Source organism: Camelus bactrianus, chromosome 1, assembly GCF_048773025.1.
Source record: "Camelus bactrianus isolate YW-2024 breed Bactrian camel chromosome 1, ASM4877302v1, whole genome shotgun sequence".
NCBI lineage: Eukaryota > Metazoa > Chordata > Mammalia > Artiodactyla > Camelidae > Camelus > Camelus bactrianus.
Genome location: NC_133539.1, coordinates 55,533,461 through 55,547,517, shown reverse-complemented (window position 1 = coordinate 55,547,517; position 14,057 = coordinate 55,533,461). Strand labels below are relative to the sequence as shown.

Genomic DNA, 14,057 nt, shown 5'->3' with positions numbered 1-14,057 from the left:
TTGCTGACTGTATTCCCAGAGGTAAGTGCTCGGGCAGTTGGGCTCATCCTGAAACATGAGCACATGCTCCGTAGACATCAGCAAATACTCTATTTTGAACTCACAGTGAGACTGTTGTATCAGTGCCGCTTCTGAGCATCAGGTGTTTTGGCTCTGATGGATTCGAAGGGGAGATGTCAGGTCCTTCAAGTCTAGCAGGTCACTGTGAAACATCCTTTGTCCTCTTGGCTATGTAGTCTGCGTGATCCCTCTTAAGATTTCTAAGGATTCTTTGATGCCAGTTTTCTTACTCTAACATGTACCTCTTAGTTTGAGAAAATTACTTCCTGCTTTATTTAAATCTTAGGAAATGGGGGTCTAAAGAAAGAGTATAGATGATTGTTATTTATGGTTTCAACTCCTGGGAGGAAACAGGGCCTTGTGCTTTATGTCTTTTTTTTATTTAACTGCTAAGAGTCATTCAGAATTCATGAGCTGACTTAATTTTTCTTGGGTGAAAGTCCTAAGAAAAGATTCAAGTCTGCAAAATGCTGCCAATTCAGCTCTTAAATTATGCATTTTACATGTAAATATTGCAAATTGTAAGGTATTTTAAATGAATTTTTAATTCAGTATTTAGCATTAAAGTTTAAATTCCTGTCTAGAATTTCAAACATGGAAATACACTCTAAAAGGAAATAGGGTTTTTAGTTGTTTTGTTTTAAATAAAATAGAAAAAAAACATTTAAAATGCAAGACATACCCATTTCCCTCCTTTTTACTCTAAGATATTTTCAATTATATTCAGTTGAATCAGTTTCTTAAATAGGAATCCTGAGACACAATCACAAGGAACTTTATTTTGTTTTCCACATCTCTTTAAATTTATTCAGGATCCATTTCTTCTTTTTCTAGATGAAAATTTAAGCAGGTTATACAACAAAGCAAAGCAAGAAAATCTCAATTTATATACAGAAATATATATGTACTTCTCAGAATGCCAGTGATCCACCCTCTAGGAGCCCACAGGCCCCCTCCAGCTTCCTTCAGCTGTAAGTCTCATCAGCTGTCTGTCTCATCTCTGGGACAGAACCTAAGACAGCCCTGCACCAGCTCTTACGTGTGTTCGCATCTGATCTATCAGAAACAGTCAGATATCTTTTGCCCTGACACATGCAGGGAACGTAGACCCTTTTGCTGGGTGGAAACGGGCTGGGACTTAGAGCACACCACAGCTCTAATAAAAAATTCTGTCCACCAGATCTCTTTATGGACGTTCACTCCTGACCCATTTATTCTCTATGTAACCCTAAAAGTTATATAGCCAGTTTTCAGCCATCTTCTTTGTGCAGATCCTTCAGGGTAGTTGATCTTAAAACTCACCTTGATATCTGATGTCTTATATCTGATGTTTTAGGGTGCTGGGTGACTTTCAGAATAATTCTGTTTCACAGAGAATTCTGATAGCTGAAGAGCACAATAGACCTTTTATGTTAAGTTCTGTGTACATGAGACTGAGAGTAGAGCAGATGTATTTACAAATAAATTGAGTTTTTATCACTCAGTATTAGTTCTATTGGTAAAGAAGTGTCCCTTCACCCTAATCATAGTATAAGTAATAATATTTGTTTTCAGAGATATGATCTGTGGAAGTTTGGAATGACATAAAATATACTATATTGGAAGTCAGAAGAAATAGGTCCTAATCTCAAGATCTTTGGCCAGCCTATCTATTTGGACCTTAGTATTAGATCAAATCAGCAGTATGTATTTACTGAGTTCTTATTGTGTGCTTACAGTAATGGAATCCTTAATGAATGTCACAGTATTCTGATGAAGATATTCTAAGATACTCTAAGTAATCGCACTGATTAAAGTATGATTACAAGTTTGGGTAGTGTTCAGAACGAAAGGAACACTGCTTTATGAGACTCTGACCTAAGCTGAGGGGTCAGGAAAGGCTCTTCTGTGAAGAATGAGCAGGAAGTTATTAAGTAAAGGACTGGGTTTGGGAAAGAGCATATCAGAGGAAAGACAGAGAACAGAGCAAAGGCTCTGACTGAAGAAGTCAAGAGAAATTGAATTGGTAAAATGGATCAGATTTGATCATGGATTGGGTTTGGGAGATGATGAGAGAGTATTAGGAATCAAGAAAGATTGCTAAATTTCTGACTTGTCCAACTCGATGACTAACTGAGCCCTTTGCTATCATAGGGGATGCAGGCACGGAGGGGAAGATCAAGAGTTTGATTTTGGACAAGGTGACTAGAGGTACCTTTGAGATAACTATGTGGAGATGTCTAGGAGGCATTTGGGTACAAGAGGAGAGGTTTGGGTTAGATAAATTTGGAAGCCATTGGCCTGTATATGAGAGTTGAAGCCATGATAGTGTATGAGAGTCTGTAGGGAGAGAGTTTAACATAAGAAGAGAAGGCAACCGTTTGAGGAATGCCAACATTTAATAGCCCAGCAGAGAAGGGAGAAACAGCAGAAGAGACTGAGGAATATCCAGAGACATGGAAAGAAAACCAGAAGTAAATCATATCCCTGAAGCTAAGGGAAAATTATGTTTCAAGAAGGAGAAAGGAATGGCCATCACTGGTAGATGCTACTCGGAGTTGAATGATTATAGGAGTCACGAAGCCATCAGGAGGCCTCTGGGAAACCAAGGGGAGCTGTTGTTAAGAAGTAATGGTGGCAGCAGTGGCCTGGAGACTGAACGGTAGAAGAGCCTGGAGAGAGTGAGCATAGAGCGAGTATAGACAGATTAGTGGTGAAGTATCAGAGAGGGCAGTCCCTGGAGGGGACTGTGGGGTGGAGGGAGGGAGGAGTTTTGTTTTAGGTGGAAATACTTGAGGATATTTAAATGCTATCAGGAAGTCTCCAGTGCAGAGGGAGGGGTTGAGTCTACAAGAGAGGGGACCGCCCATGACAAGGTTACTGAGGAGGCCAAGAGGATGGGATAAAAATTATGCTCAGATGAGGGGTTGGCCTTAGATGAACCTCTCGAATCTAACAGGAGGGAGGAAGAAGAGGATGAGGCAGGTGGAAGCTGACTTGTAGGTTTGGAAAGAGGAAGTCGAGCGGGTTTTCCTCTGATGGCTTTCTGTGAGAGGCCGTACTAATTTTAAAGTTTGTGATTGTATGATATGGTAATGACAATAATGACAAACATTTATGGGCTAATTTCTGTGTGTTGAGTTACATGTGGTAGTTAAGTATATGTTCTTAGATATATATATATCTAAGATATATAGTATCTATATATAGAGAGAGATATATAGATATATAGTATATGTCTTTAGATAAACTGCCTGGATTGGAATCCAGGGCTTACCACTTCCTATGTGACCTTGAGCTGTGTGACCTGGGCTTCAATTTCTTATGTATAACAAATTATATGTAAGGTATAAGACCCCTTGTAGTATTGAATGAGTGTGTGTGTGTGTGTGTGTGTGTTCATATATAATGCTCAGTGTGGACTGGCTGTTTGGTCAATGTGCCCTACACGTCAGCTGACGATAGTGGTGCTGGTTCTGGTCATTGCCCGCCATCAGCATCTGGACCCGCCCTTGTCATACTCTTCTGATGATATGATGGGAGTATTTAGCCCTGCTTTACAGAGGAAGCAACAGAATCAGAGAATAAGTGACTTACTTGAGGCCACACAGCTAAGTTGATAAAAGAGCCAGATTTCAAACTATACCTGCCCGGCTGCAAACCACGCTTGTACAAAGTTGTGAAAGCAACATATCTGGAATATTTCTCCTGCCGCTATTTAAGGCTTCAGATTTCAGGGTTAACCTTATGTCAAACTGTGAAGTAGATGAAGTCAGTCTTCCACAGCTTCTGTCACCCCAGACACTTACCCTCTGTTCGCAGACCTGTTTCCTCAGCTCCCACCACTATCCTGCAGATCTACTCTGCCTTTACTGAAATCCTACTGTATTTTGGTAGTTTTTCCATCTTTATCTTTCATCCTGAATTTATACTGCCCTTAAAAAAAATTGTATCAAAGATTGTGTGGGTTCAGCTTGAAATGAGTGAACTGAGGGTGGAGGGCGTACACTAGCCTGTAGAGTTAGTTTGAGGGGTGTATCTTCACTTCTTCCTTGGAGGATTAGCTGAAGAATGAAGTGATGGAGGCCAGTTTGGTTTCCATACTTACTTTTAAAAACATCTCCAGTTGCATTTATCATAATCATTGTATCAAATATCCTCCCTGAACCCACTTCTGTCCATGAGGTGGCTTGTTCCTGTTCATTGCCTGTTCCGTGATCAAATAACCTCCACTTCCTGCCTCTTAGCACCAGAGGTTCTTTCAACTTTCCTTTTTTAAACTTAAAGAATTTCCCTAATGTTATTTAGAGACTTTTCCTAATGTTATCAAGTGCTTTGTATTGTACTGCAGGTGGCTTATTTTATGAAACGTTTTATCCTGTAAATTTAACTCCTAAGAGCATCATCAGACTATATGTGAAGAACACAAAGTTCTATAGAAGGAAGGTGTTATGTACATTTATTTTGTAAAGAAATTATAGTCGTAAGGGTATGTTATTGTGTTACTTTTTTGGGAGAACTGAGATAATATCACTTCCAAATAAAACAGTTTGAGATACTGCCATGAACTTCATGTATTTTTTTCATAGTTAGTATACCTTCTTTGTTGGAGCCCTCTGACTTATTTTAATCTGTTATTCCCATATTGTTCTGTGGTCCCTGGGGGGCAGGCATTCTTTTCAGAAGAGATAACCGTTGATTTTTGACTTGCCAGGAGTTAGCTCTGGTAAATTACTGTTTTCCTTTTTTTTCCTTAACTTTAATAGGAATTGGGCTAAAATTTATAAACCAAAGATCTCACCTGTTTAAAGTAAAAAGTTCAATTACTTCTAGTAAATTTACAGAGTTGTACAACCCTCTTAACAGTCCAGTTTTAGAAGTTCTTCATTGCCCTAGAAAGTTCATTGAACCTATTTGCAACAATCCCTATTCCCTCCCCTCTAGCCCCATGCAACTGCTGATTTTTTCTATAATTTGCCTTTCCTGGACATTCCACATAAAGGGAACAATATAGTATGTAATCTTTTGCATCTGGCCTCTTTGACTTAGCAAAATGTTTTTGAGAGGCTTGTCCATGTTGTAACATGGGTTGGTAGCTTGTTGCTTTTTATTTCTGAATAGTATTTCGTTGTATGGCTATACCACATTTTGGGTATCCATTCACCAGTTGATGGATATTTATATTATTTCCATTTGAAGGTATGATAAACATAAACATATAAACATTCATGGTTTTTGTGTGTGCATTGGGTAGATTCATAGAAATGGAATTTCCAGGTTGTATAGTAAGTTTATGTTAAACTTTTTAAGAAACTGAAACTATTTTGCAAAGTGGCTGTGCCATTTTACATTTCTACCAGCAGTGAATGAGGAGGATTCCAGTTTCTCTGCATCCTTGTCAGCACTTGATTTTGTTTTGATTATAGCCATTCCAGTGGAGATGTAATGGTATCTTACTGTGGTTTTAATATGCAATTTCCTAGCGAGTAATTATGTTGAGCATCCTTCCATGTGCTTATTATTAGCTTTTTTGAAACATTCAGATATTTTATCCATTTTAATATTAGGTTGTTTGTCTTTTTATTATTGAGTTGTAGTAGTTCTTTATATATTCTGACTACAAGTTCTTTGTCAGATATGTGGTTTACAAATATTTTCCCAATCTGTACCTTGTTTTTTATTTTCTTAAGTCTTTTGAAGGATGAAAGTTTTTAAAATTTTTAATGAAGTCCACTTTATTGTTTTCTTTTACCATTTATGGTCCTGATCATATATCTAAGACCTCTTTGATTAATCCAAATCCACAAAGATTTTCTCCTATGTTCATGTCTATAAGTTTTATAGTTTTAGCTTTTACATTTAGGTCCACATTACATTATGAGTTGATTTTTGTGCATACTGTGAGATAAGGGTCTGAGTTAATTTGTTTGCATATTAACTTGAATTGTTCCAACACCATTTGTTGAAAAGACTATTTTTTCCCCCTCATTAATTGTCTTGTACCTTTGTCGAAAAGCATTTGGCCATAAATATAAGGGCTTATTTCTGAACTCTCAATCCTGTGCTGTTTATCTGGTGCTCTGTCCTGGGCTATTATCACACTGTCTTGATGGCTATAGCTAATTTAGAACAAATTTTGAAATCAGATTCTGTAAATTCTCCAAACTTGTTCTTCTTTTTCAATATTCCTTTAGTTCTTTGCCTTTTTGTGTGTTTTAGAGTTAGTTTGTCAGTATCTACAAAAAGCCTGCTGTGATTTTGATTGGGACTCTGCAGCTATAGATCATTTTGGAGAGGACTGGCATCTTAACAGTATTAAATCTTCTAACCCATGCATGTTGCATGGCCGCCCATTTATTTAGTCTTATTTTATTTCTTTCAGCAGCATTTTATAGTTTTTAGGTATACATCCTGCACATACTTGATTGGATTTATCAGCGTTTAATTTTACACTGTGCTATTGTGTAATGATGCTTTAACATATTTTCAGTTTATTTCTCATCCCTCATCACCATTAAGGCTTTGACCCTGTCAGTTGAATTCTCCCAGTTTGTTTTTGAATCTGGCAGATATCACATAGTGTGGTACAATATGGAGTAAGTTGCCTCTAATATTTTTCATGTACAGTTGCTAAAGGGTAAAAGGATGAACAGTTTTTATCATTTTGACTCAGTGAACAGTCAGTAGTTGTTTAGTAAGACTGTCATGTCTGTTTGTGTTACTGATTATACAAAACACACGAACCTTTTGAAGGGATTTGGTCTGTCAGGAAAGAGTGATCACACAGCCTCCTGTCTTTCTTCTGTAGGTGTTGCAGCTTCCCTGGAAGTCTCAGAGAGCCCTGGGAGTGTCCAGGTGGCCCGGGGTCAGACGGCGGTTCTGCCCTGTACTTTCACTACCAGCGCTGCCCTCATTAACCTCAATGTCATTTGGATGGTCATTCCTCTCTCCAACGCGAACCAGCCTGAACAGGTACTTCTGTTGCATCCTGTGCTACCTCTGAAATATTCATCTTTTCCTAAGTGGGGGATGGGTGGGTATAGATTTGATTTCTAGAATAAGTGATGATTTCAGTGTGCCTGTGTTGTTTTAAGTGTTACTCCTGCATGGTTAGTCAGCTGTCACAAGAGCTGTCCTCTTTGTAAAATACTTACACAAAAATTAACAGATGTCAAGGGGATCCTCCTGAAAATTTTATGTAGGAACCTAGAATTTCCTCAAAAGACATTGCTAACGGGCAATACCAAGACAGAAGAAGCAAAGTATATTTTGACAGGAAGAAACTAGCACTAACAGGTGGATGAGAGAATATTTTTTAAAGATAGTGGTAATATTAAGGAAATAACATTAGATAGTAGTACTTTATTTATTTGGTTAATTGCACAAGTATTTTAAAATAAATAAAAGCCAGGCATACTAGCCATTCTCTAAGTCTCAAATAAATTAGGGTGGGTATGCGAAAATAGAAGTTACTAGCTAAGAAGCTGTATCGATTATAGGTAAAAGCCCCATAACATGTGATACCCACTGCAGAAAATAATGCTCGGAAAAATAGTGAATTGTGACCATGACTATACCTTCATTCCCAAAGTTAACTTTTTTCTACTATGAAGCTTTTCTGCTTCAATAAGCTTTTTACTACCTAAAAATATTTAGTCAGCTAAGTTTTCTGATACAAAATTTAAATAGGTATATTTAACAATAACTTGTATTTCTTTAACCCATGGAACTTTCATAATTAGACTGAGCCTTTGAGATCATTTTATTCAGCTTCATCAATTTAGGACTCAGTGATAGAGGCAACGAAAGACTTGACCACAGATTATTTACAGATAGAGCTTGGATAGAACCAGGTACCTCCCTCTCAGCCGAAAGCGCTTTTTGCAACACCACCCTGAGTCCTCTCCCATGAAAAGTTTAGTTTGATAGAGAAACTGACGTAAGAAAAGCAGTCATGGCCTCGTAGCCCTACTTCCCTAGTATGACATTCGTTTATACTCAGTCTGTAATTGTGACCTGTCATTTTGTGACCTAGTAAGCGTGAGAATGGCAGTGCTAATTTTTTTAACTTTATTTTGGAATTAATTTTTTGAATTGGTAAGAATATTTATGGACTGATAGTAAGGTAGCCTAAAATACACTTTCTGTACTGATGAGTTAGGTAGGGATTCGACGCTATTTCAGTTTGGTTTGTAAGAATTCAGAACACCTGGGTATCTACCGATAGGTGCTGTAGTAAAAAGTTGGCAGCACCTCTAAGATTAGACATAAAATCTCCCGATGATTGTTGCGTGTCTATAAGGAGATGCAGTGGCCTGTTTATTTATTTTGCTTTTCCCTTGCAGGTCATTCTATATCAGGGCGGACAGATGTCTGACGGTGCCCCCCGGTTCCACGGTAGGGTGGGATTTACAGGCACCATGCCAGCCACCAATGTCTCTATCTTCATCAACAACACTCAGCTGTCAGACACAGGCACCTACCAGTGCTTAGTTAACAACCTTCCAGACAGAGGGGGCAGGAACATTGGCGTCACTGGTCTCACAGTTCTAGGTGAGTGACGGGATGTTTTTGGGGACCTTGGCTTTACCTGTGAGTTTACTCTCAAAAGTGTTCACTTCTGCCGGTTCCCCTATGCTCTCTGTCTGCCTGTGTCCTTTCCTGTCCTGTCTCCTTGCAGCCCCACCTGGCCTCTGCTTCTCCGCACTGCTTAGCCATGGTCTCCCCACCCCTTACTCCATTTCAGATGGCTCTCGAAAGTTTCTTCTTAAATGACTTTTCCTGAAGGTGGAGAAAGGTGGCATAAAAAACCAGCAAAAGTGGTCTCTCATTTTTCCCTAAGCTTTTACAGGGTAGGACTTATTGTTGAGAGTGGAAGAAATCAAGAATTACTGATTATGAGTAGGAAGCAGAGGTTTCAGCACACGTGAGAATAAATTACTATGACTTCATGTCTGTGTAACGCTCAGAAGGTCCACGGCAGTTCCAAGCTTACACCTCTTGTCCTGGCAGATATATTAGTAATGCCTCCTCTTCCTCTCAGAACTATCCTCATTGGAACGATAAATTATAGGATCAATTTGGTCTTAATACTGAGACCAAATAGACTTAGGGCCTTTTCCAGGATTATGTAGACCATGAACAGCAATCAAATTTAGGTCAAAATTGGGGTCTCTTTACTCATACCAGTATTGTCTCTGTTCTACCATGCAGTTAAACTGTCTCATGCTAAATTAAATTCATCCTAAACATGTTTTATTTCTCAGTTCTGCTGCCTCTGAAATAAAGCACTGCCTCCTAAGTGGGTACTTGTTGTGGGAATGGCTCAGTCCAGTTCGTGCGGGGAAACCAAGAACTACTTAGCAAAGCCGATGCTCTTGACTGTCCTCCCCCTACTCACGTCTCAGTCTCAGCCAGGAATTCTCGGTGCACCCTCCCCTTTTCCAGTGTTGAGTCACCTGAGGATTCCAGGGCTGCGGCTTCTTGCCATTCCCTTCTTTGGGTGAGAGAATGCTGTAGCTTTGGTGCCTTGTTCTCCCAGTCTTCAAACAGAGTAAGAAAACTAAGCACAAGTGGGAAATTTTATTTTAGAACTATTATTCAAATATATTAAAGCTGTATAATCTTTACAACACTCTCAGTACTGAATACAGAGTACTGCTGGAATTTAACATTATTTTCATGCTTACACCTGTAATTTAGGTAACGAACTTTCCATATGATCCACGTTTGTTTATTTTTTAAAGGTAGAAAAAAACCTTTAATTTATCTTACTGTTCATGGTACCTTCCAATAATTATTTTGGGTTTCCTCTCAGAGCATCACAGTGGTAATGTTGGAGGCAGTGCATTGAGATTGGTTTATCCCATCACAGCAGTTAGGATTCCCTGAGATTTTTCACTCTTTCTCCCTATACCCTTTCATTGTTCTTTATTTTTTTTTAACATTTTTTATTGATTTATAATCATTTTACAATGTTGTGTCAAATTCCAGTGTTCAGCACAATTTTTCAGTCATTCATGGACATATACACACTCATTGTCACATTTTTTTCTCTGTGAATCTTTGATTGTTCTTTCTTCCCCTACCTACTTTCTTTCCTGGTTCCTCTGTGTACCGCATTCATTTTCTACTCATTCATTCATTTTTGCAAGGTTGAACACACTTATTGAAAACTCATTAGCATTGCAAGTACCTCATCACTTGGATTTAAACTCTACTGTGTATGTCATCCAGTATGACAATCCAAGCCATGGGCTTAGTTTATATTTTTATTTACTTGCTTTTTTACTATAAACTACCACCTTTTTCCTTTAGTGTTTTTTAGGGGGGAGGTAATTTTTTGTGTAACATCCTTTGCATCCTTACCTGTCTTAATTTTTGTAAAATGTTCACTGCATTACTATCAAGTAGTAGATATACTTGAACTTTACTCTAACTGCCCCCTCCATAAAACAGAAGTTAGTACAAAGTAGATATGTCTGTTTTTTGTTTGTAAAATAACAAAGCACTTGTTAACTTGGCCTTAGCCGAAAGTAGCTGGCAGGATAAGAAGGTGCTGTTCCTTGAAGTATCTTCTTTACAAGTGAGCTTTTTCACTAATTAAAAAAACTTTAATTATGGTAAAATATAGCAAAATTTACCATCTTAGTCAATTTTTAAGTGTATGTTTCAGTAGTGTTTAGTATATTCACAGTGTTGTGCAACAAATCTCCAGCACAACTTGCAAAAATAAACCTCAGTCCATTAAACTACATTTCTCCCTTCCCTCAGCTGCTGGAAACCACTATTCTACTTTCTTTTTCTATGAATTTGACTGCCCTATGTACCTCATATAAGTGGAATCATACAATATTTATCTCTTTATAACTGGCTTATTTCATTTAGCATTATGTCCTCAAGGTTCATCCTTGTAGCATGTGTCAGAATTTTCTTACTTATCAAGGCTAAATAATATTCCTTTGTATGTATATACCACATTTTATTTATCCATTTATCCATCTGTGGACACTTGGGTTGTTTCCACCTTTAGGTGTTGTGAATAATGCTGCTGTGAACCTGTGTGAATTTAGTAATGCTTTTAAAAGCTGTATGTTGACACAAAGCATCATAAAGATTCTTCCAGTTCTTCTTTGGAGGAAGCAGAGAGAAACTGAAACCATAAAATACCTTGAAAATATAATCATAGCCTCTTTTACATGTTTGCTCCCTGCCAGCTGAAGTCGTGGACCCTGCCCCTGTGGGCAAGCCCTGGGAGGAGTACATGACTGTTATCTGGCTTTGCTCATGATGTGGTCTCCTGGTTTGTGTTCTCAAAACAGTGTTGTCTGAAGTTCCAGTGTGCTGAATGTTGATGCCCTCTGTCATCAGTTGGCTCATAGTAAATGCATACTTTATTGCTTACTCTTCCTGCTGTAGTTCCCCCTTCTGCCCCACACTGCCAGATCCAAGGATCCCAGGATATCGGCAGTGACGTCATCCTGCTCTGTAGCTCAGAGGAAGGCATTCCTCGACCAACTTATCTTTGGGAGAAGCTAGACAATACCCTCAAACTACCTCCAACAGCCACTCAGGGTATGTATGGTGTTGCTTTGCCCATTTAATTAGTGATCATGGAAAATAATGATTCTTGGGCTCACAAAGTAATTAACTTGACTAGATTTTGAAAAATAACACACTGTGTTTGTAACTGCTGAAAAAGCTCCCTGGATCATTTTGTGTGTTCAGCTTGAAAGAGAATAAAAATATTTTCTTTCATCTCTCATTGCTGCCTTTATGAAATGTGTCTTATTCAGTGGTAACTATATATGGAAATTCTGTTCCTTTATAGTGAAGATTTAAAATAGCTAAGTGGTAGCTTCCTTGTATTGTTAACTGTAAGATAATCTTTGGAGTTTATAACTGAGAATCCCCTTCCTACTTAAGAAACAACTGCCTAGTTTAGTGTGAGAAACATTAGCGTGGTCATGAGAGGGTTAATCATCCTGTTTTCAGCATCAAGTCTAATTAGAGGAGGAAGATGGGAAAGAGAACAGGAAAAGGCCTCAGATCATGGGAGACCCGGGAGTTGATCACACCAGACAGGTAAAGGTGGAGGAGGCATGAGAATCATCGTTAGTTTTCTGCATGTAAATCCAGCTACTTAAATTTGATGTCAGAGGAAACACTGTGGAAAATTGAGGAAAATTTATGAAGTAGACTGAGGGAAATTATAGAATTATGTATGCAATCTTCTGTTTCAAGAAAATAAAATGTATCAGTCTTATGTGTTGCATCATCTCTGATACAGAACATGTCTCTTATGGCATTTTCAGGACAGATTTACAAGTCTTAACTTAAAAAGGAGCTGGCAGTTAAGGGAGAGGTCCCAAACAGCCTTAGTTATGCCTGATAAGTTTGAATCATATTGATGGTATATATTTGTCATGGAGAAGGAAAGTCCTAAGTTGTATAGTGACGTTAGACGTATTAAAGAACCAGGACCACCAGCCTCTTAAGAACCTGTAAGTTTCCTTTTAGAATCCTTACAGAAATTATTACTGAATCTTTCCATCACCTTTTAATCAACCTAGCCCAAAATTAATTAATTTAAAAAAAACTTCCTTTCGACATAATGACTTAGGGGTTACTCTGATAATGACTGCTGCTATACTGTTGTTCCCTACTAATTGTTCATTGCTAAATGTTTTAGCCATACTGTGAGCTAAGAAGCTGGTTTTTTTTTTTTTTTCCCCTGGTGGACCAGCTTGCTAATCTTACCATTGTAAATGATATGTTTAAAATAGCTCTTATCTTATAATCCTGAAAACTATATTCAAAATACAGATTTTCCAGTAACTCTGCGTCCATTCACCTCTTGCCTTGTTGTAAAATAAGGGGATTTAATGGCATCATTTCTGAGGTCCTCCGTATCAGCATTAAGATTCTATGATTTATATAACATTTCTTTGAAATGCTGGACTGAGTTTGGAATTACAGATGAACCTTTAAAAGTGGTTATTTGTATGTGAGTTGTGAAATATCTGTAGAAAGAGCCTTCCATTACCTCTTTGTTTCTGAAAAAATATATTATCAGTCAAATTTCTTGGTATCTTCTTTGCAACTTGCATATTCTTTGATACTTTAGGTGTAAAAGTGAACTTGAATGCCAAAGATGAAAACATTTGTCTTTTATAAATCACACTCTGGATTGGTCATCACAGTTACTTTGGATAATTTCATTTATCATAATAATGCACATTAAATGAGTCAGATTTTTAACTTAAATTTACCTCTTGATATCGGCATTAATTAAGTAGATCTCAAAATAGCATAACCCAAAATAACTTAGAATTTTTTTTCAGAAGATTTATGTTACTAATGTGAATGCATTTGCTTAATATAAATTCAGGTTGCACCGTCTGAGAAAGGAATAATTTATACCAGGGAAAGCCACCCCAGAAGTCTGATTAGTGTTGGGGCATAATATTTGGGGTTTAGAATTGTCCTTATAGAAGAGAGCTAACTTGAAGGAGCTCCTTCTGGCCAAATCTTGGACAATTTGAACATTAAAATAAATTTGTAGTTCATTGAATAAAATTGGAATCCATGAATCCCTGATATACGTAAATAAATGAGGGAGAAGGGAAAGCATTTTCTTACAGTAGAATGCCTACCAATGTATGTGGAAGGAATGACAGAGTTAGAAAGTCATCCCTGATGTCAAGATAGTGGGCCAATGTTTGATGAGGAATGGTATTTACATAGTTCCAAAGTATTTCCCCTCAAATAACTCATTAATTATAAAGAAAAATAGTAACTTTATAGTAGAGAGACCTGGGGGATACCATTTTAACCGCATAACCAGTGTCGTGACAGACTGGTATCCTGTGCGTCCTGGCATATGCACTGAGGACACAGCATCACTGCCACAGTGGTCCTGAGTCCAGTCATGAGGAAACACCGAGCAAACAAAGGTCATGAAGACAACTGTTCCAGATTGAAAGAGGTTAAGCAGTTAAAACAGCTAAGTGCAATAC

General features: G+C 37.9%; 1 protein-coding gene across 3 annotated transcripts in view; it reads left to right on the top strand.

The window, feature by feature from the left end:
* Positions 1-14,057, top strand: part of IGSF11 (immunoglobulin superfamily member 11) — a 111,797-nt gene that overhangs the window by 82,422 nt on the left and 15,318 nt on the right. For all 3 annotated transcript variants that reach the window (XM_074364022.1, XM_074364018.1, XM_074364024.1), the window contains exons 2-4: positions 6,848-7,011; positions 8,385-8,592; positions 11,458-11,613. In XM_074364022.1, the coding sequence (XP_074220123.1) occupies positions 6,848-7,011; positions 8,385-8,592; positions 11,458-11,613 (528 nt within the window). The remainder of the gene's footprint in view (positions 1-6,847; positions 7,012-8,384; positions 8,593-11,457; positions 11,614-14,057) is intronic.